This window comes from Akebia trifoliata, chromosome 15 (assembly GCF_017979445.1).
Source record: "Akebia trifoliata isolate Shusen 1 chromosome 15, ASM1797944v1, whole genome shotgun sequence".
Lineage (NCBI taxonomy): Eukaryota > Viridiplantae > Streptophyta > Magnoliopsida > Ranunculales > Lardizabalaceae > Akebia > Akebia trifoliata.
This window is the reverse complement of record NC_141389.1, coordinates 22,958,534-22,980,735: the sequence shown is the minus strand read 5'-3', so window position 1 is coordinate 22,980,735 and position 22,202 is coordinate 22,958,534. Positions and strand designations below refer to the sequence as shown.

Sequence of the window (22,202 nt, the reverse complement as noted above, 5' to 3'; positions counted from 1 at the left end):
GTTCCAAATTGAACCAAAGCAACCCTTAGGCTATTGATTTGGTTCGATTCTCGATATGAATCAGACCAAGTTGCAACCCTAAGTGCATTGATTTTGAGGGACTAAAACGGCATGTAGGAATATAACCACAAGGGGAGAAAATTTGTTTCCTAGGAAACCATTGATTGAACAAGGGTCTTTATTATAGGTTGAGTACAATTTCATAGAGATTCATCTCACAATGGGAATCCCTAAGATTATTCTTTCATCTCAGCTGTGAATTTTAATTTTGGGATTAGTATTTAATTTCCTTAAATCTTTAACAACAGTGCTATCTGTCGCTATATATAACCATGCCCTACAACCATACAGAAAACGATAGACAACTCCAGTTGTATGGCCTCGAGATTCACCAAAAATCGAATCTCTAGAACCATCAACGATAATCTTTTCGTGGGTGTGATGTTCCTTTCAGACTACATTTGGTTTTTTTCCTTTGTTTCATACTGAAAGAAAGAGAAACATCAGAAACCTTGTAAGGGTGCAAACAGATCAAGATTCTGCCATTCTCAGAGCTTGATAACAAGACTCGAACCTTCGACATCTTTCCCCAAAAAAAAAAAAAAAAAAAAAGCCAAAATTAATTCCAGTTTGTAAAAAACAAAGATGAAGAAAGACAGTAATCAGTTAGTACTGTTTGTGGCGTACGTGTGTTAGAGTTAGAGAGATGCGCGTGTGTGATTCCTTTCTCCATACTTTCGAGTCTTCTCGAAATTCGAGCTAAACCATGTGAGATGTGAGTGTACAGGGATGGAGGATTCTTCTCCAATCATTCGTTCTCTGTTTTTTTTTCTCTCTCTCTGTCTTTCAAACTTTTCGCCATTAAAGATCCTTTTTTATTCCTGATCTTCTTATAGATCTCTACTTTCAGTCTTTAAATAGCAGAGTGAGGTTTCATTTTCTTCAAAAAGCCGAGAAAAGAAGAAGCAGAAGTAGAAGATCTTGGAGGAACTGTATTTAGTCCATTTTCTGGTAAATCTACCTCAATTTATTCTCATTTTTCTGGTTTTCTTCGTTGTTGTTTGTGATAATTAGTTTAAATTTATTTATTTTCATGCTTTCTTTTAGAGTTGCTTGATTTGATTTGGTTTTTCTCCTTTTTTGTGCTAATTTGACGAGAAACTTTCTGAATTTTAATTTCATGTCTTTAATTGTTCAAAATTAGGAGATCAGAATTACTTTAATTACTGGATCTCAGTTATAGTCTTTGAATTTAATATTTGTGATTTATTTATTTATTTTTTTTCATTTTTGTTGAATTTCGATAATATTTTATTATTAGTTTTTCGCTTTTGGTTTGGATAAATCTAAGTTAATAAGGAAATAAAAAATCTATCTCCAACGAACAGTTGAAATGTAAAAATAGAGCAAATACACAGATCCCTAGGAAAAGCTGTATTTTTCGGTGGAGGGTGGACTAAAAGTCATGTGCTGTCCATCGAAGATCTTGGTCGATGACAATAACTGGCATACAAAACGGGTCAGGCCTCATGTTTGGATATCCACTTGAAAAAAATACCCATTTACACGTGGAAGCTTGTTATTGATTAAAACACTGCAATCACGTGGTACTGTGCAGAGGACCATAGATTTTTCCTCGAGATTAATCCATGGTTCTCTGAATACCACCACGTCATCAAAGAGTTGAAAGCAGTGTCAACGAAGTAAGTTCGGCCTTTGTGGTTTATAATTAGCCACGTGTTGAATTTTCAAGACTTGGATTCCCCATCATAGAGACGGTTTAGATGGAAGAATATTAAATTCCCATGAAATATATAACTCGTTTACTAATCTCTAGGAATTCTAATTTTCGTCATATCTTAGCCGTATGTTTGATGGAGATCGTCAAACGTCGTTTGCTATTAGAAGAATCATCATTTTTTTAAGGAGAATTCATCTCTCTCTCGATCTGGAGCCTGTAGTCTGCATGAATGAAAAAGTCTCTTGTTCTAACAATCAAAATAATTCAAAATTTCTAACTAATTTCCTCGAAATACCAATCAGATCAAATGGAACCAACAGATAACTCTGGGAAATCTCCTATTGGAGCACCATTCCCAAGAGACTCAAGAGGCTCACTCGAAGTCTTCAATCCGTCTCCCCATGTTTCCAGATCAAACACCCCAACTTTTCGTCCACAATCCACGTGGGACAATTGGGGGGCAGCAGGAGCAGCTGAACCGGTAGAACACAAGCTATCCAAATCAGGTAGACCAACCGAAATCACTTCATGGATGGCTCTCAAGGACTCAATACCAACACCAACACCATCATCACCACTCACCATCAAGGACCAATCAGACAATAATCGAAGAAACATTGAAAAACCAACGGACGATATCCCCTTATCGAGCGGGGTTGGTGCCGCTGCACAAAGAGCCGCCGAGTGGGGACTAGTGTTGAAGACTGATGAAGAGACTGGGAAGCTTCAAGGTGTGAGTGTGAGAACATCTGCAGGTGAAGATGTGAATAAAGCTGGGACTTCTAGAAGGGATTCGGGGAATTCGGTTCGGAGTTCCGAAGAATCGGATGGAGTTATGGGTACTAAGGAGAGAGGGATTCCAAGAGTTTCTGAGGATTTAAAAGATGCCTTATCGACATTTCAACAAACATTTGTCGTGTCTGATGCAACCAAGCCTGATTATCCCATTATGTATGCAAGTGCTGGGTTCTTTAAGATGACTGGTTACACCTCCAAAGAGGTTATTGGCAGAAACAGGTATGGTTTAATGAACTTTTTTTCTTGCTTTTGTAGTTTGTAACTGTTGTTATAACTGTAATAACGGTTTTGTGTTGTTGAGTGCAGTCGATTTCTACAAGGGTCTGGAACGGATCCTGAAGATGTGTCAAAGATAAGAGAAGCTTTAGAATCTGGGACGAATTACTGTGGAAGGTTATTGAATTACAAGAAGGATGGGACGCCGTTTTGGAATCTTCTTACCATCTCTCCTATCAAGGATGACTCTGGGAAGGTTCTTAAGTTTATTGGGTGAGTTTTTTTAGGAAAATACTGGAATGACACAAACGGAGACACAAAGGTGAAAAAAATGATGCGGTGGCGTGCTCATAACCATAGATGTTTTTTAATCGTATCTCGTGGAAAAGCATCTACGGTAATGTGCGGGACACCACATCATTTTTTTTTGTCACCTTTGTGTCACCCCAGCACGACTCGTGTTTTTTTTTTTTTATATTATTATTTAATTTAGAGAATTTATATTGCCGAACCAATTGTTTTTCTTATTATAACAGGGTAATTAATGAAATTACTTATGACACACCAAAAAATGGATAAAACTTCAAATATGACTTCTTTTATTAAAATTTCTTCTTCATTTTCCTGTGACATATAGAGTACATAGAGGGTATCCACCCTTCTCTATGTTTTCCTTCCTCTTCTTTCTATTTTTCTATCACGTTAATTAACAAAATTACTTAATGCACACCCAGGGGCGGAGCTAGGATTTTCTTGTAGTGGGGGCAAAGTATGATTAGTTGTATAGTTGAAGAACTTGAATGGAGGGAGGTGAGGGTGTGGGGGCAAAAATTGGAGGGAGATGAGGGTGTGGGGGCAAATGGGGAGAGAGGTGAGGGAGTGGGGACAAATGAGGCATGTAATTAGTTAAAAATATAGGGGTGTCTCAAAGTTCTGTGGGGGCAATTGCCTCCACCAGCTCCTTACCAGCTCCGCCCTGCCCACACCAAAAGGATAAAACATAGAGAGTTTCTATGAGCACACCAACATTAATTTACTCATACACACCAATCATAATTGCTTTATTTCAAAAGGATCGGTGTGTTGTAAGTAACAGTTGGTATCCCAATAGAATCTCTCTAAAACATATCAAATATAACTACTTTGAGAATCTTATTTTTTGGTACTGCCCCCTAATCAATGTTTTTACATCTTCATCTTTTTTTATGTTTCTACTTTTCTTCTTTATTATTCTCTTCTTCAACTCTCTCTTTTTTCCCTTTATTTTATTTTATATTTTAAAAGGTTGCTGTTTTAATATAAATTTTATAATATAGATTGCATTACTACCAGATTAGAAGTTTGTTACTCTATCCATCAATGTTTTAAAAATCAAATCAATGACTGAATTGACAATTTATCAAAGTAGTCAGACCATGGTCTGAACGTATCTAAACATCAAATATTGGTATAAGTGATAACTTCTTAGTTTCATTCATTTTCATCCATGATTTCTATGTTGGATTTGATCTTTTTTTTTTTCATGTTATATCAATACTAGAAACTCACTATTGAGCCAAGCAGGACCTTGAAGAGAAATTGTTTCACGTACAGAAAAGTCAATCTTGAATTTCACATAAATCCTGAATCAACCAATCGTTTGAAGTTGCGTACCAAGGGCAACCCTAATTTACAAATCTATCATGTCAGGCATCGTGCAATTGGTCAATTTGGATTTTGTGAAATCCTCAATTGAATTTAATTTGCTCGATCAATTTTTTTTCAAGATTGAATCATGGTTTTTCTTTGTTTCCTCCCCCACCACCCTTGTTTTGTCTTCATCGTTGATGCAAGTCAAAGGGGTCCATTTACAGGCCCATTAATGTCCAATCAAATACAAAGCAAATTGAAAGCACCACTTGTAGGGCTTCAACTTTCTAATAGCGACAGTAGCGTGGAGGGTAATGTGATAGAAGAATTGGATGAGTGGATGCGTGACAAAAAAAAGAAAAGAAAAATTCGACGGACCCTACTATATATATATATGTGTGTTCTTCATTTTTAACTTATATCACATAATTTTTGGTTGGACAGAATGCAGGTGGAGGTTAGCAAACATACAGAAGGGATTAAGGATAAGATGGTCCGGCCCAATGGATTGCCAGAATCTTTGATCCGATACGATGGTATTGCCCACATTACATTCTCCTTTGTATCACTTTATTCAATGTTTTAAAAAATCGAATAAACCATTGCTGGACCAAAAATCCGTCAAATTGATTGTACTAGGGTTGGACCCAAGACCCTTGCTCAATTTGGTTCAACCAATTTACATCTGCTAATAATTGAAGATGGTATCTTTTTTCATGGAAGGCTTTGAAAATAGATGACTACTAATAATTGAATGAGTCTTGATAATATGACTCGCCAGGTGGCATATTCAATCAATTTCCTGACGTGACAAGTTCGGGAATTGTAGATCTGTATGTCTCAGGATATACGATTGCACTTCCCCATAACAAAGTGTATCCCGAGGCATATAGATGTATGGTTCCAAACTTGTCCACATCAGGAAATCGATTGAGTATGCCACCTGGTGAATCATATTATCACGACTCCAACTAAATTTCTAAGTTTAAAATGGAGAGATTTTGCTGTCTTGTCCACGTGGCTCTATAGGGTACTGGGTAAAAAAAAAAAAAAAAAATTTGCTAAAGAGGATCCACTCCTTTATACGACCACTAACCCATTATTAATTGGCCTACTTTTTCTGGTGGAGCCACCCTGTAAGTGGCTTAATTTTGGAAAGTGATTTAAAGCCCACTCACCAACATATCACCTTCATCTTAGATTCACGTGTTTTGCACTCTAACAAACAAATCTCGAGGACCATCCAACGGTATGGACTTGGGCACACCAATGTTATATTATTGTCCTAAAAAGATACTGGGTTCATATTCTTTATGAGAGAAAACACCCATCAGGCCCATATCTGTGGGTCCATCCAACACCACAGCCCTCTAAGTTGCTTCTAAAACTCAGATTCAAAAAAACAAAAAAAAAAAACTGAAAAGCATTTTATTTTTTTGAATTTGATCCAAGGTTTTCAAAATGGGCAGTTACCGAACTTCCACATAACTCCCAAACTTAAAATTGAAATTCAACAGTGAAAAATAATTTTTTTTTTCTAATTTCATAGAATTCTATCCTCTACAACCCCGAAGCATTAGATTATGTTTTTGATGCCACTAGTTCAGCCCGAGGACCCTTGGTGAGTGTGAAATTCTTCTAACGTAGTAAGGCCAGTTTGACTCATTTATGATTTATTGAGCGCATTTTTATGTGACCACAACCAGGACGAGATGGGCCTGAAGTTGAAAAAAAAAAAAAAAATTCCCACAATTTGAAGTGAGAGGTTCTATTGATACTACACCCACTTTTACTAAGAGCACTTTAGCTACACTAATATTTGCTCAAATTACTTAAAAAAAAAAAATTAAAATATATTTGCTCAAATTTACAGCTCGGCAGAAGGAGATGGCAGCTAGTTCAGTCTCTGAGCTTTTGCTGGCAGTGAAGGAGCCCCGCGCCCTTTCGGAATCAACGAACCGTCCTTTTATGAGGAAATCGGAGGGTGGTGGTGGAGGAGGAGGAGGACAGGTAAAGTCAGATGCCTTGGGGAGGAGAAATTCGGAGAATGTGGCTCCTCTTAGACGCAATTCGCATGGTAGTATGAGAAACTCCATGCAGCGAATAAGCGAAGTACCTGAAAAGAAACCAAGAAAATCGGGTCTTCGTTCTTTCATGGGGTATGGTTTTATTCTTGTTACCATTGCTTTGGCTTAAAAACATGCTTATCATTGTTGGATTTTGTTAACTGCCTTAAGGGCACATGTTTGGATGCATTAAATGCACATTGAAAATTGAATTTCCTACCAAAAATACCAAGATTTTTTAAAACCAAAACACCCTCAAATGCTTATTTCCAACATGCATTTAATGCACCTAAATGTGTGCCCTAAGAGCACATGTTAACAAGACCCAAATAACTGTAATTGACCTCACAAAATACTTGTTAGTAGTACCCATTGTTTACAATATTATTTTGAATAAAAATAAAAATTAAATGAATATTGCCTATTTAATAGATGACACCAACAATGAATTTTTCAAGTGAAAAAAGAAAAAAAGAAAAAATGTTAGAAAATTAATATTTAAAGTCTTAATTTGTTTGTAGTTGTGATTGAGATTAAGGAATATGAAATACCAACGAGCTGTTTATGTAAAGAGAAAGAAAAATAACAAGGACTCCATATATTCGGAACAGAGACTATTTCTCTTCAATTTTATTTAAAAAAGATTAATGATAAAACGGCATGCCAATATATACATTGTCTGTACATGGTTGACATGGCAAGAGCATAGAATCGTAGATCTTTTTCCTTGTGTATCCCGAAGAAAAAGATCTATAATTTTGTGCCTTTTCCATATCAGCCGCCTACGTTTGTCGGGAATCTTCACAAAATTATCTCTATACACTGGCAATTGCACCTTGACTCTCTTGCATTAGAAAAATAAACTATGACTATTCTTAATAGTATTTAATTTGTAAAAGAAAGCATGATTTTATAGATTCCCATGAAATTTTGGATATTAGTATTTTAATATATGTATATTAATTTTTATTGTTCGGTTTACCAATAAAAAATACTTAAATTTGAAGAGAAAAAAATGTAATTTTTATTGTTCCTCTTTTTCAATCATGAGCATTTCATTTCCCTCCATTTCTCTCCGGTTTTTCTTTTCTTTTCTTTCCATTTCCCTCAATCTAAACACAGCGCTAAAGTCAAGTTTCTTTCCGTCAGACTCATAGGGAAAAGCCATTCGAATGTGGAAAACCACGAAGTGGAATTTTCAATGGAGGACGAAGAAAGTGACGATGACTATGATGAGAGGCCAGACAGCGTCGACGATAAAGTAAGGCAAAAGGAAATGAGAAGAGGTATTGATCTTGCTACCACACTCGAACGTATAGAGAAGAACTTCGTCATCACTGATCCAAGGTTGCCAGATAATCCCATTGTAAGATTTCGACCTCGAACTAGTCTCTATCGTTGCTGAGCTCCAATTTTGTTCTTTAATTGGTACTACAACCATTATTTTCTTCATCGATTCTAACAAATCCATTTTTTAGATATTCGCATCTGATAGCTTCTTGGAGTTGACAGAGTACAGTCGTGAAGAAATCTTGGGAAGAAATTGCAGGTACGTTTTGAAAGTTGAGATTAATCCTTCATACATTCTTTCATATATTGAAAGAAGAAAATACAAAGAACACAGATTTACATGGGTTGGCAAATTGCCTACGTCCATGGAGGAGAGGGAGAAAAATTCACTATCAACGGCAGAGATTATGAAAAAAAAAAAAACAACATATATATGGGTCGCTGTTGCATGTACATATAAGTCAGACTTTTATATATATATATAGGGTCCCGTTCAGCAACAAACATTTTGGCAAAATATTTTTCAAAACATGGGTTAGAGGTTTTGGAATGGGCTGATTTTTGGTGAGGATGATCTCTACGGTGAGGAGATCATCCTCACCAAAAATCAGCCCATTCCAAAACTTCTAGCCCCAGTTTACAAGTTGCAAAATCGTGGACCGTCCATTTTTTGTAAACCATTTTTGATGGGGTTAGAAGTTTTGGAATGGGCTGATTTTTGGTGATGATGATCTCCTCACCGTAGAGATCATCCTCACCAAAAATCAGCCCATTCCAAAACCTCTAACCCATGTTTTGAAAAATGTTTTGCCAAAATGTTTGTTGCTGAACATTTCCCATATATATATAGGGTCCCGTTCAGCAACAAACATTTTGGCAAAACATTTTTCAAAACATGGGTTAGAGGTTTTGGAATGGGCTGATTTTTGGTGAGGATGATCTCTATGGTGAGGAGATCATCCTCACCAAAAATCAGCCCATTCCAAAACTTCTAGCCCCATGTTTACAAGTTGAAAAATCATGGACCGTCCATTTTTTGTAAACCATTTTTGATGGGGTTAGAAGTTTTGGAATGGGCTGATTTTTGGTGATGATGACCTCCTCATCGTAGAGATCATCCTCACCAAAAATCAGCCCATTCCAAAACCTCTAACCCATGTTTTGAAAAATGTTTTGCCAAAATGTTTGGTGCCGAACATTTCCCTATATATATATATATCTATATATATATATATATATATATGGGGGGCGTTCAATGGCCAACTTTTTAGCAAACTTTTTGGCAAAACATTTTTCAAAACATGAGTTAGAGGTTTTGGAATGGGCTGATTTTTGGTGAGGATGATCTCTACGGTGAGGAGATCATCATCACCAAAATCAGCCCATTCCAAAACTTCTAACCCCATCAAAAACAGTTTACAAAAAATGGACGGTCCACGATTTTTCAACTGGTAAACACGGGTTAGAAGTTTTGTAATGGGCTGATTTTTGGTGAGGATGATTTACTCACCGTAGAGATCATCCTCACCAAAAATCAGCCCATTCCAAAACTTCTAACTCATGTTTTGAAAAATGTTTTGCCAAAAAGTTTGCTAAAAAGTTTGCCATTGAACGCTACCCTATATATATATATATATATATATATATATATATATATATGGGAAATGTTCAGCACCCTAAGTTTTACCACACACTTTAACAAACGTTTTTTGTCCTACATGGGTTAGAAGTTTTGGAATGAGCTGATTTTTGGTGAGGATGATCTCTATGATTAGAAGATCATCCTCCCCAAAAATCAGCCCATTCCGAAATGTTTAGCCCCATGTTTACACGTTGAAAAATCGTGGGCCGTCCATTTTTTATAAATCAATTTTGATGAGGTTAGAAGTTTTGGAATGAGCTGATTTTTGGTGAGGATGATCTCCTCACCATAGAGATCATCCTCACCAAAAATCAGCTCATTCCGAAACTTCTAACCCATGTAAGACAAAACGCGTTTGTTAAAGTGTGTGGTAAAACTTAGGGTGCCGAACGGGACCCATATATATATAGGGGGGCGTTCAATGGCCAACTTTTTAGCAAACTTTTTGGCAAAACATTTTTCAAAACATGAGTTAGAGATTTTGGAATGGGCTGATTTTTGGTGATGATGATCTCTATGGTGAGGAGATCATCATCACCAAAAATCAGCCCATTCCAAAACTTCTAACCCCATCAAAAACAGTTTACAAAAAATGGACGGTCCACGATTTTTCAACTGGTAAACAAGGGTTAGAAGTTTTGGAATGGGCTGATTTTTGGTGAGGATGATTTACTCACCGTAGAGATCATCCTCACCAAAAATCAGCCCATTCCAAAACCTCTAACTCATGTTTTGAAAAATGTTTTGCCAAAAAGTTTGCTAAAAAGTTTGCCCTTGAACACTACCCATATATATATATATATATATATATATATATATAGGGAAATGTTCGGCACCAAACATTTTGGCAAAACATTTTTCAAAACATGGGTTAGAAGTTTTGGAATTGTCTGATTTTTGGTGAGGATGATCTCTACGGTGAGGAGGTCATCATCACCAAAAATCAGCCCATTCCAAAACTTCTAACCGCATCAAAAATGGTTTACAAAAAATGGACAGTCCACAAATTTTCAACTTATAAACATGGGGCTAGAAGTTTTGGAATGGGCTGATTTTTGGTGAGGATGATCTCCTCACCGTAGAGATCATCCTCACCAAGGAGATCATCCTCACCAAAAATCAGCCCATTCCAAAACTTCTAACCCATGTAGGACAAAAATGGTTGGGCAAAATGTTAGGTGCTGAATGCCCCCCATATATATATACCTAAAAAAATTCATCGGGTAGCGGAAGTCCTTTTTAATACTGTTTTGTATTAAACACAGTATATATATATATATATATATATATATATATATATATATATATATATATATATATATATATATATATATACATGCAACTGACCTGGTTTTCTTATATGAATGAATTACTACTTATAAAAAAAAAAAAAAAATACTGTTTTGCCTCCTGAAGTTCTAGCCTAATAACAATACTAGGCATCTCACAATAATCTTTATTTATTTTATGTTTTTTTTTTATATTTGAATATTTCTTAAAATTATTTCAATTGAAGTAAAGATAATTTTTTGTTTTTCATTTTTACATCTATTAATCTGATTTATCACAAAATACTAAGAAAAACTAATTTCTTTTGAAATTTAAATCAATTTATAACAATATACTAAAACATTCAAGCCTGGACCCATCCGGAGCTGTTTCAACCCAAACCCGACCCAATCTCGGGTTGATCCGCCCTTACTTTTCAGTTGGACTGTTCGAGTCTTAACGGTTGGCTACTGTTCTAAATGCTTGGGCATGAAGAGGAACTGAGGTAGACAGGCAGTTGAAGCTCAAGCACGACAGACAAAAAAAATCCACAAAAGGGATACTCTAAAGCCCTAACCCTTGCTCGAGTACCCAAACCCACAAATTCAATCCCCCAAAACTCTCAGGAAGTTCAATTATAGGTTTTGTTCACCCAATTAATAATTCAAGTATCTTTGGTTATGAGCAATTAATATTTTGATATATTCTTTTATCATTAACTTTTTTTTTAAATATATATTTTTGGGATTCTTGTAGGTTCCTCCAAGGCCCTGAAACTGATCCAGCAACAGTGAAAAAAATAAGAGCAGCTATTGATAACCAAACAGATGTTACTGTGCAGCTCATAAACTACACAAAAAGCGGTACTCTTTCTTGGGCAATTTTTTAGTTAGCCTCATGTGTTTGTTTAGGATAATGTGTGACAATATAGTTTAATATTACTTGTAATTTTACTCCCTAAAGACTATCTCCACTTTGAATCCATTCAAATCTGATGTAAAATGATTTAAGGGTGTTTTACACTGTTGGATAAAAGTTTTTCAAGAATTACGTAACCGAATAATATGGTTTTAAAATATTTACTTACCCAGGTAAATTTATAATTTCCTTTGTATCCTTATTGATATTGATTTTCAAAATTATAAAACCTAATATTTTAAAACCAAAACAGGTATAGAATAAAGGTAAATTCATGAAAAAAGTTTTATATAAATGGATAAATTTATTTGGGTATGTAAATATTTTAAAACTGTATCAGGTAAATTCACGACAAAAGTTTTATATAAACGGATAAATTTATTTGGGTATGCAAATATTTAAAACTGTATCTGATTAAATAATTTGGGTATACCCGTTTCTTCGTATTTACACCATGATTTTTAATTTATTTGAATTCATGCAGGGAAAAAGTTCTGGAATCTGTTCCATCTGCAGCCTATGCGTGACCAGAAGGTAAAATCCCTTTAAAATGATCTTCAGTTAATTTTTGTATAATTTTGCATCATTGGTGCATTTTTTTTTTTCTCAAATTGACTAATTTTGTTTTTCATTTGAGATATTGTATATAATTCTAATTTGTTTCTGTAAACAGGGAGAAGTACAATATTTTATTGGGGTACAACTTGATGGTAGTGAGCATGTTGAGCCACTTCACAACTGCATTCCTGAGGATACAGCACAAGAGAGTTCAAAACTGGTGTTTGTTCTTCCTAAATTCTTTTTTGGAATCCTTCCCAATTTTAAAGATTGGTTATTTTCTAAAATTGGAGAAACTCAAATTTGCCCCAGATCCAACCTCTTATGACTTATGAGAGTAGTGGTTCCATGGCGTATAAGTTGCTCATGGTCGACTATAGAATTATATACTTGTTTTGCGACTTTGGTTTAATCACGAAACGATACTTGTCTTCCAAATAATTCTAAGAGTGCATATGCGTTCTGATATTGACATTTAGGTGAAAGAAACTGCTGAAAATGTTGATGATGCAGTGAGAGAACTTCCTGATGCTAATTTGGTAAGTTCTAAATATTTACACCCAAATTTTGATCAAGATCCATTATTAAGATTGTAATAACTTCTGTTGGCTTACCATTCAAAATAAATTAATATTGTTGGCTCCATGTAGAAACCAGAGGATCTTTGGATCAATCACTCAAAGATCGTTCTGCCAAAACCCCATAGGAAGGACAGCAAACCATGGAGAGCTATTCAAAAGGTATAGAACTCTTTCAGTTTTTCTTTGTTTCCTATTTTATAATATGCTTACCACATATTATAGTTGTTTTCTGCTGCTTTCATCTTGAATTAGTTTATGCTCCCCTTTTGCTCTTCGTGGATCTAAGATGAAGATTTGCACTTTCTTTACTTTTTAATGGCTATTATTGATTTACATCAAATGATTATAATCACATGGGTACATGTAGCCATGGCTCACATCAAATTATCATCGCCTTGAATGCTTTTTTAGAACATATGTTGTTGCAGTATAGATCAATAAATCTAATATTGCATTCATACCAGCTCTCTACCTTCCATTGGACTTCTGGAAACTTCAGTTAGTTATCATCATTAAAGCCTTTTTCCAAATATTTGGTGTCAGCTAAATGAATCTTGTTCCACTACTCCACTCTGTCCAGAGCCAGGACTTTTATTATTGAAAGTGTTTTTATATTTGCTTTCATTATCTCAATCCACTTTCTTTTGGGTCTTCCTCTCACTCTTTTGGACTGTTCAGCTTAAATATTTCTTTTAGATGAGGTCATAATTGGCCTTCTTTGAACATGCCCATACCATATTACTTGATTTTCTCTCTCGCCTCTAGATACATTCTTACATTTTCTCGAATTTGTTCATTCCTAATTTTATCTTTCCTAGTCTTTCCACTCATTCATTTCAACATACTCATCTCTGTTACACTTGATTTATTAACATGATTCTTCTTGGCCGTCTAACATTCAAATCATAAAGTGTAGTTGACCTTACAGCCATCTTATAAAATTTTCCTTTTAACTTGGTTGATATGCATTTATCACATAGCTCTCATGAACCAGACTTCCACTTTAACAAAAGTGGTGTCTTTGGGGAATTTTTCTTTCATCATTTTTTATTGGACATTCCTCTTCTTAAGTATCAGTATTAAATTTACTCTCCAATTATACGGTCTTGATTCTACTTATTATAATGCCCTTAGACTCCAACACCTCTCTCTATTGTTCTGGTTTTATGTTGACTCCTCTCTAGTATCATCCATAAATATCATTTAACAAGGTATGTGCTCTCTTGAATATAAATAGTTACTTCATCTATGACTCGTGCAAATAAAAGTGAACTCAAAGCAGATCCCTGATTAAAACCAATTGAAGCTTTGAACTCATTTGTTTCCTCTCCATTTGCTCTCACACTAGTCACATCCATATCATACGTATCCCGAATTATGTCAATGTATTTATATGGGATTCCCTTTTATTTTCAAATACCTACCAAATTAGTTATCTTGGTACTCTATCATATACTTTCTTTAAGTCAATGAAAGCCACATTGAAATTCTTCTTCATTCCCCTGTACTTTTATATCATCTGTCTAAGTAGAAAGATTGGTTCAATTGTTGATTGCCTGGCATAAAACCAAGTTTGTTCTTTGATATATTCGTTTCTGTATCACTCTTTCCCATAGTTTCATTGTATGACTCATAAGTTCAATACCTTGATGGTCGTTACAGCTTTGAATGTCTTCTTTATTCTTTCACATGGTTACTATGATACTTTTTCTCCATACATCTGGCACCGCTATAGTCTTTAAAATATTACTGAATAGCTTAGTTAGCCATGTATGTCCATTCTTCTATCTGAATATCATCCGATCATAAGGCCTTACCTGTTTGCATCTTTGTTAGAGCTGTTTTTAATTCTATATTTATGATTTAATTGAGATGCAACATTTTCAATATCTCATTAGTTTGATTATCCAACCTTTGCATTACAGATTCTGGAGAGTGGAGAACAGATAGGCCTGAAACATTTTAGGCCAGTGAAAGCGCTGGGATCTGGTGACACTGGCAGGTTTGTGTTTATTTGTTTCTGAATTCTGTTATTATCAAACATGTTCAGTTAAAATCTCTCATTGATATATTGTCTATCAATTTTTAAACATTACATGTTGACTCTGTACGACAGTGTACATTTGGTGGAATTGTGTGGAACCGGAGAACACTTTGCAATGAAGGCTATGGAGAAGGGTGTTATGCTTAACCGTAACAAGGTACTGAACTCAAAGTTTTGAATCTATGTTTCTAGGCCTTCTGTAGGAAATCTAACAATCTTCAAAATTATGATTACATCATATTGATTTTTTTTTTCAAGCATGGAACCACAACTATGAACTATCATCTATGCAGATTTTTTTTTCTTCATGTGAAAATATTGTTCAAGGTGGCTCCATTATCGTTGTTGCCTGTGTCATTTGTTGAATTGTGATTTTTATAATTCATATTCATTATTTTCCTTTTTTTATAGGTTGATTATTTTTTCTTTCTCCATGATTTATCGACGTTGTATGTTACCTGGTTTTCTTATCGTCTTCTATATTGAGTTTAGACAAAAAATTATATTAAGTCTTGCTTGTAGGTCAGTTTACCTTTTTTTCTTCTTTTATACCTTGTGGAATGGGCGATCTTAGCTTTTTAGCCATTAGATTGTGATTTAAGTTATTTTTGCAACTTTTAGTTCTCTTCAGCTATAAAAGTTATTAGCATTGCCCATCACACAGTTTTCTTGACACATTCTATGTTGAATTAGCTATAGAAAAATATTTCATCTAGTTTATAGCTCAGCTTCTATTGTTTTTTTTCTTCTTCTTCAGAATATACTATAGACTTTTAGCCATTAAATGTGGTGATTAAAGTTATTCATGCAACTTATAGTTGGCAGTTTTCTTTTTCATTGGGATAGTAGAGTAAAAAGTACTTTAAAGTTGACATTCATGAGTTTTTATCCATTTTTTTTCTTTTACAATAATTTATTTGTATCCTTTGTTGCAGGTACATAGAGCTTGTGCAGAAAGAGAAATTCTTGACATGCTGGACCACCCTTTTCTTCCTGCATTATATGCATCTTTTCAGGTTCGTTATTCCAATTATGAGTTATATAATGATATAATCATTTTCCATTCATTAATCTTACTGTACAAAGATAGGTCTAATATGTTCTGATGTTGCCTAACTTTCCTTATTATTTAATTTATTCTCTTTACTTTTAAAATGAGATTAAATGCTTACCAGCTTCATATAAAAATAGACAAATTTCACATATTGATTTTTGGAATCTTATTTTGGAATTTCTTATGAATTTTTTTTTGGTAATTTGATGGGATTGTTTTCAACATATTTTGCAGACTAAAACACATATTTGTTTGATAACTGATTACTTCCCTGGTGGAGAGCTCTTTATGCTTTTGGACAGGCAGCCTATGAAGGTCCTTAAGGAAGATGCTGTAAGGTAAGGCTTCTCATAATGACAGCAAAGCATAATATGCCCAGGAGTTTTGTTAGTGTGTGTTGAGTGTATATTTTCTTATACTCTCGTGTGTGTCATACCCCAGTTAAGCCCTGGGACTCTTATATTCATAGTTCTCCCACTCTCATTAGATCGGTCTTTTGGAGTAGTTGGTTGGTTAACATGGTATCAAAGCATTAGGTTCGTATAGGTTACGGGTTCGATTCTTTCCAACCTTATGAATGAGGGGGAGTGTTGAGTGTATATTTTCCTCCACTCTTGGGTGTGTCATACCCCAGTTAAGCCCCGTGACCCTCTTATATTCATAGTTCTCCCACTCTCAAATAGATTGGTCTTTCGGAGTAATTGGTTGGTTAACATGGTATCAGAGTGCTAGGTTTGTATAGGTCACGGGTTTGATTCTTTCCAACCTTATGGATGAGTTGACTCTATATTTTCCTCCACTCTCGGGTGTGTCATATCCCAGTTAAGCCTTGTGACCCTCATATATATTCATAGTTCTCCATCGGTCCTTTGGAGTAGTTGGTTGGTTAACAGTGTGGTAGTAGCTATTATTATTATTATTAGTATTCCTATTTGGGGTCAATTTATGTTTACAGCTGACATGGTCCAATATGCTTTTGTGCCTTTGTCATGGATATTATATTTTCGATTATATTGTTTTATATTAGTAATACTTTACTGATGATTTCTTTTAAAAAATAAGCCTCTGACACAGCTGTTATAAGTGCAGATTCTATGCTGCAGAAGTAGTTGTTGCACTGGAGTACCTTCACTGTCAAGGTAGAGTACATGTACATCACCTCTGAATTTTTCTTTCCAAAAGAAAATGAACTCAAAAATCAGCATGTGATTACTATGTTGCAAACTGAAATGAAAATGTCATCCTTTTCTTTCAAGGATAGACAATTGAAAATGCATAATTTGCTTTTAATTCACTTAAAGATGTTTCTCAGACTATCATCCACTTATACATTAAAAACATGTTCATATTAACCCATTTATGTCATCAAACAAACATGAGTATTTCATGGAAAATCATTGTTTTTATACAGGTATAATATACAGGGATTTGAAACCTGAAAATGTATTACTCCAGCACAATGGGCATGTATCCTTGACAGATTTTGACCTCTCATGTCTGACATCTTGCAAACCACAGGTGTTGTTTCAACTATCGAATGTTATTAGCTTCTAATAATCGTACATTGTTTTGATTTTACGATTATTTGGGTTCTGGTTTTGGTGTATTATTGTTGCATAGGCTAATGAGTCTAAGATGTACTTTTCAGCTTTTAATTCAATATAGCCAGGAAAAGAAGAAGCAACAGAAAAAACAATTGCCTCCAATATTTATGGCTGAACCAATGCGAGCGTCAAATTCCTTTGTTGGAACGGAGGAGTACATAGCACCGGTTAGTGTGTTGTCTAAATTAGCCATGTTAGCAAAGCCAGGCTTTTCTCTGCTTTGAGACAGTTTTTGTTTTTATTTTTTTATTTTCTAATTTATACATTACTAAATAAAAAATAACTTTTAATTTTCAATTATTTTTGCAGGAAATCATCACTGGAGCTGGCCATACTAGTGCAGTTGACTGGTGGGCTCTTGGTAAGTTTGTATTCCATAACGAAATTTTTTGCTAAATGCGGTAGCCCTATTTATTCACTCAACAGACGCTGTAACTACAAGTTTTCTTCTTGGAGCATTTTTCTAGCTCAAACTTGCATGTAAACTTCTGTTCTAAAAAAAGAATGAACAAAGGTTCGAACTAGAGATCTGTAAGGCTTTTGTGAGAAGGTTAACTTAATCCTTCACAAAAATTACTTGGAAAAATCAGATGTTTTAGGTTATTTTCATCCCTTTATGCTCAAATTCAGTCACACCTCTTCATGGGAAAAAGAATATCTGATTAATGTCATATTTCTTCCAATATGCCACTCCTAAGATTTTGTTCCTAGACTCCTTCATAGGTCAACTATTCCAGAATCTTGGAAAAGGTCTTATTTTGTCTATAATCATCAAGGCCAAGTAATTCATCAAGTTCAGATCTAAATAATGAAAATTGATTTAAACGTCAGACGTTTTATGAATGTTCATTTAATTGGGAATCAAGGAATAATTTACAACAATCTCTTCATTTTGGTACCACTGTTTCTCCATCCTTGCATTTGTGAGAAATTTTTGAGTGTTATACTCTATCTAGATCCTTCATTGTTTTATCAAGCTCCACTATTGTTTTAGTGGTCGATATGTCATCTTACGCTCTCGATCATCAGATTGATATGAGAACTTTATAATCCGGGCTTCTTATTATATCAAATGGGTGCAAAACCCTTTCTCACCGATTAGTTGCCAACCCACTAACCACTCTTCTTGTATGTACATATTTCTTATAGTTCAAGATCATCAATCCCTATTTCTGATGTCTGCAATGTGATAAAGTTGCATTAGTATAAACATTTTTAAGAATTTTTTTTTGGACAATTCCATCTTCTAATTTATGTACCTCTTAACTGATTAAGTCATAATGATTTTAATTGTTAGGCATTCTTCTATATGAAATGCTTTATGGTTATACACCATTTAGAGGAAAGACAAGGCAGAAAACCTTTGCCAATGTTCTGCACAAGGATCTTAAATTTCCAGGACGTATTCCGGTGAGACATTCTATTTTACACTTATTATTTCGTTACATTAACCATCTCCATACATTGACAGATATATTATTCTAAATGAAGAGTATGATTTCATATAGATGATACTAAAGATTTTTTTTTTTTTTTAATGATAATATAAATAAGTGTAAAACAATTTTGGAAAAAACAAGACACGATAATTTTCTACTAGTGGAGTGTCTGCAGTGTATGAGACTTTTTTTTTTTTGTTGAAATTCTGCTACTCATTTTAGAATCACAAAAGTGTAGAATTCAAATGAAATTTGGTATTTGTGCAGGTAAGTCTCCATGGAAGGCAGTTAATGTACCGGTTGTTACACAGAGATCCCAAAAACAGATTGGGCTCACATGAAGGAGCAAATGAAGTTAAGCAGCACCCATTCTTCCGTGGTATCAATTGGGCTCTAGTCCGTTGCATGGTTAGAATCATAAACCTTATCACATTGAGTTGAAGCAACTGTCAATATAAGCATATTAATTTGCATTATTGATTTTTTTATATTTATGAACCAATATGATTTTAAACAAATTACAAGAAGGGCTACTTGTGTTAGAGTTCATTGTCATCATCTTCAAAGACTTACCAAAAAAGGGTCAGCCATGTCTTTTGTTCATTCTATTGTAATCTGCTTTCGGCCTTTGTTACACGTAATCAAACCATCTCAAACAACTTTCCATTGGTGTATCACCCATTGGAGTAATATTTTTGCAAATGTGTTCATTTCTATTATGTCACACTGTTCTATTGTACAAAAATATTGAATGCTATATATTTCAAATATAAAATCTTAGATATCATGACCGATAACTAAACTTTTTACTATTTTTTTATTTTTTTTTTTGTTTTTTGGCTTAAAGAAAACAATATGAAAAGGGATTCAAGAGAAGTCCTTTTTTTCATGTTGATGCATGCTGGATTATTCTCCTCTTGCTTTTGTTTTTTTGTGTACTATTCTATCAGATTTTAGGTGCTGATATTTGCATTGATACCCAGAACCCACCTCAACTTGAGGCTCCTATCTTTGCTGATGCTGAAAAGGAAGCTAAAGTTGTAGATCCTGAACTTTTGGATCTACAAACAAATGTGTTCTAAGAGGTCTCTCTCTCTCTCTCTCTCTCTCTCTCTCTCTATATTATATATATATATAGAATAATGATGAATGCACGTGTTCTTGGTACGCGGATGACATGGCAAGGGCACAGAACCACACATCTTTTTAATGTGTATCCCGATGAAAATGATCTATGGTTTTGTGCGCTTGCCACATCAGCCGCGTACCTAACTGAGTACCATGACCGCATGCATTCATCACGACTCATATATATATATCGTGAAGAGTCGTGATTTTCTGACGCCCCCCCTCTAACATATGCTCCCAGATGTGGCATGGGCTAGGACCATAGATTTTCCTTGGGATACACAACTGTACATCCCCATAAGTACTTACAGTTGTGTATCCTGAGGAAAAAAATATGGTCCTAGCATGTGCCACGTCAGGGAGCATATATCAGAGGGGGGCGTCAGAAATTCATTATTCTATTATGGATCAGTTGCTAACTCTTGGGTCCCACTTACTATTAGTTGTTTTTTTTTATCTGTATTCTGATTCTAACTTATTTGTCTGTTACAGATGGATTTCTTAAATGCAACTATTGTTCCTAAACTTGGTGAGAGAATTTGGAGAGTGCTTGACAGTCCCAGTACTCACTTGAGATATTTTTTTTGCTCTGTCAAGCGTTTCTACACCAAATCTGTGGATGAATACCAACCACAGGAGGAACTCTTCCTCAGGCATTTTCATTGTTTTCTTTTACTTAAATGTGTGCATGTATGGGTGTTCTTTATTCTATCTTGTTGGATACTTGGGATGCTTGGCTAAAAAATAATAATTTTATTTATTTATTTATTTATGTAATCTCTCTCTCTCTTAAAAGCATTAATCAACAACATGTCAGCACCAATGATTGGCTTTATCATGGCAATAATTTTTAGAAAAAGAAATTGATACCCAAGAATCATGATAATCTAACTAACACCATGTAGCACACTCAATCGACTCTCCTGACGTGACAAGTTTGGGAACCATGGATCTGTACGTCTCGGGATACAAAACTGCACTTTCCTATAAAAATGTGTATCTCAATGGAGCAACATATCACGAGGCATACATATCTACTGTTCCCAAACTTGTCATGTCAGGAGACGAGAGTTGATTTGAGTGTGCCCCATGATCATCATGACTTTCAACAATGGGAAAATATTGGAGGCCTCCATACCTAGCCTAGCTTTCTAAAATCTTATTATACACAGGATTGGTTGGGTTTAAATAGAATTTTTACGTAGGAAACCAACTCAATTTCATGGTTTATGAACTTAGGTGAGTCATCTCAATCGCAGAGGTAACCAGGCAATCTGACTTGTCCGAGATCCAAGATGACTTATCCCATATTTTCAAAAATTGGCCCAAGTCAACCTTGATGTAAAATGATTATTTATTTAATATCTGTACATGATTAGTTGTGCATATAAGAGGAATTTCTATTTCTAGAAAAGGGTTATTATTTCTAGCCTCTTTCAATGAAGGATTGAAGACGTAGTCGTGAAGATAAATTTTCTATCAAATTACATGCAGCGATCTCAATTTTCCCGTCTGTGATTTGGGCTTCTAACTGCTAATCATATCATATATATATATATATATATATATATATATATATATATAGGGTCCCTTTCAGCAACAAACATTTTGACAAACATTTTGGCAAAACATTTTTCAAAACATGGGTTAGAGGTCTTGGAATGGGCAGATTTTTGGTGAGGATGATCTCTACGGTGAGGAGATCATCCTCATCAAAAATCAGCCCATTCCAAAACTTCTAGCCCCGTGTTAACATGTTGAAAAATCGTGGACCGTCCATTTTTTGTAAACCATTTTTGATGGGTTAGAAGTTTTGGAATGGACTGATTTTTGGTGATGATGATCTCCTCACCGTAGAGATCATCCTCACCAAAAATCAGCCCATTCCAAAACCTGTAACCCATATTTTCAAAAATGTTTTGCCAAAATGTTTGTCAAAATGTTTGTTGCTGAACATTTCCCATAATATATATATATATATATATATATATAGATGTATTATTTCGGTGGACTTCCTAGTCATGTCATGATTTTAAAGCTCATTTCCATGAATAAGGTTGAGTCATCTTAGACGAGATATCCTATTTATTTGAGATGTTTCGTACGAGATTTAAAAAATAGCTTTAGAATTAGAACAAACCATATCTTTGAAACGACTTGTCAACTCATCATACCTAGACAACTCGGACAAGTCGTCTCGGTGTCGGACGAGATTTAAAACCATG

At 34.8% G+C, this 22,202-nt stretch overlaps 1 protein-coding gene across 1 annotated transcript; it reads left to right on the top strand.

Annotated features, from left to right (window-relative positions):
• The first annotated feature begins 414 nt into the window (after positions 1–414).
• Positions 415–20,741, top strand: PHOT1 (phototropin 1). Its single transcript, XM_086425128.1, has 24 exons — positions 415–1,011; positions 2,044–2,758; positions 2,846–3,028; positions 4,829–4,920; positions 6,258–6,543; positions 7,600–7,816; positions 7,929–7,999; positions 11,408–11,514; positions 12,054–12,103; positions 12,243–12,347; positions 12,607–12,666; positions 12,778–12,867; positions 14,634–14,710; positions 14,825–14,909; positions 15,688–15,768; positions 16,041–16,144; positions 16,896–16,945; positions 17,218–17,324; positions 17,455–17,577; positions 17,720–17,771; positions 18,708–18,820; positions 19,117–19,257; positions 19,833–19,934; positions 20,470–20,741. Exons 2-23 carry the CDS (start codon positions 2,049–2,051, stop codon positions 19,929–19,931), a joined length of 3,003 nt encoding a protein of 1,000 aa, XP_086281254.1. The 5' UTR covers positions 415–1,011; positions 2,044–2,048; the 3' UTR covers positions 19,932–19,934; positions 20,470–20,741.
• The last annotated feature ends 1,461 nt before the right edge of the window (positions 20,742–22,202 follow it).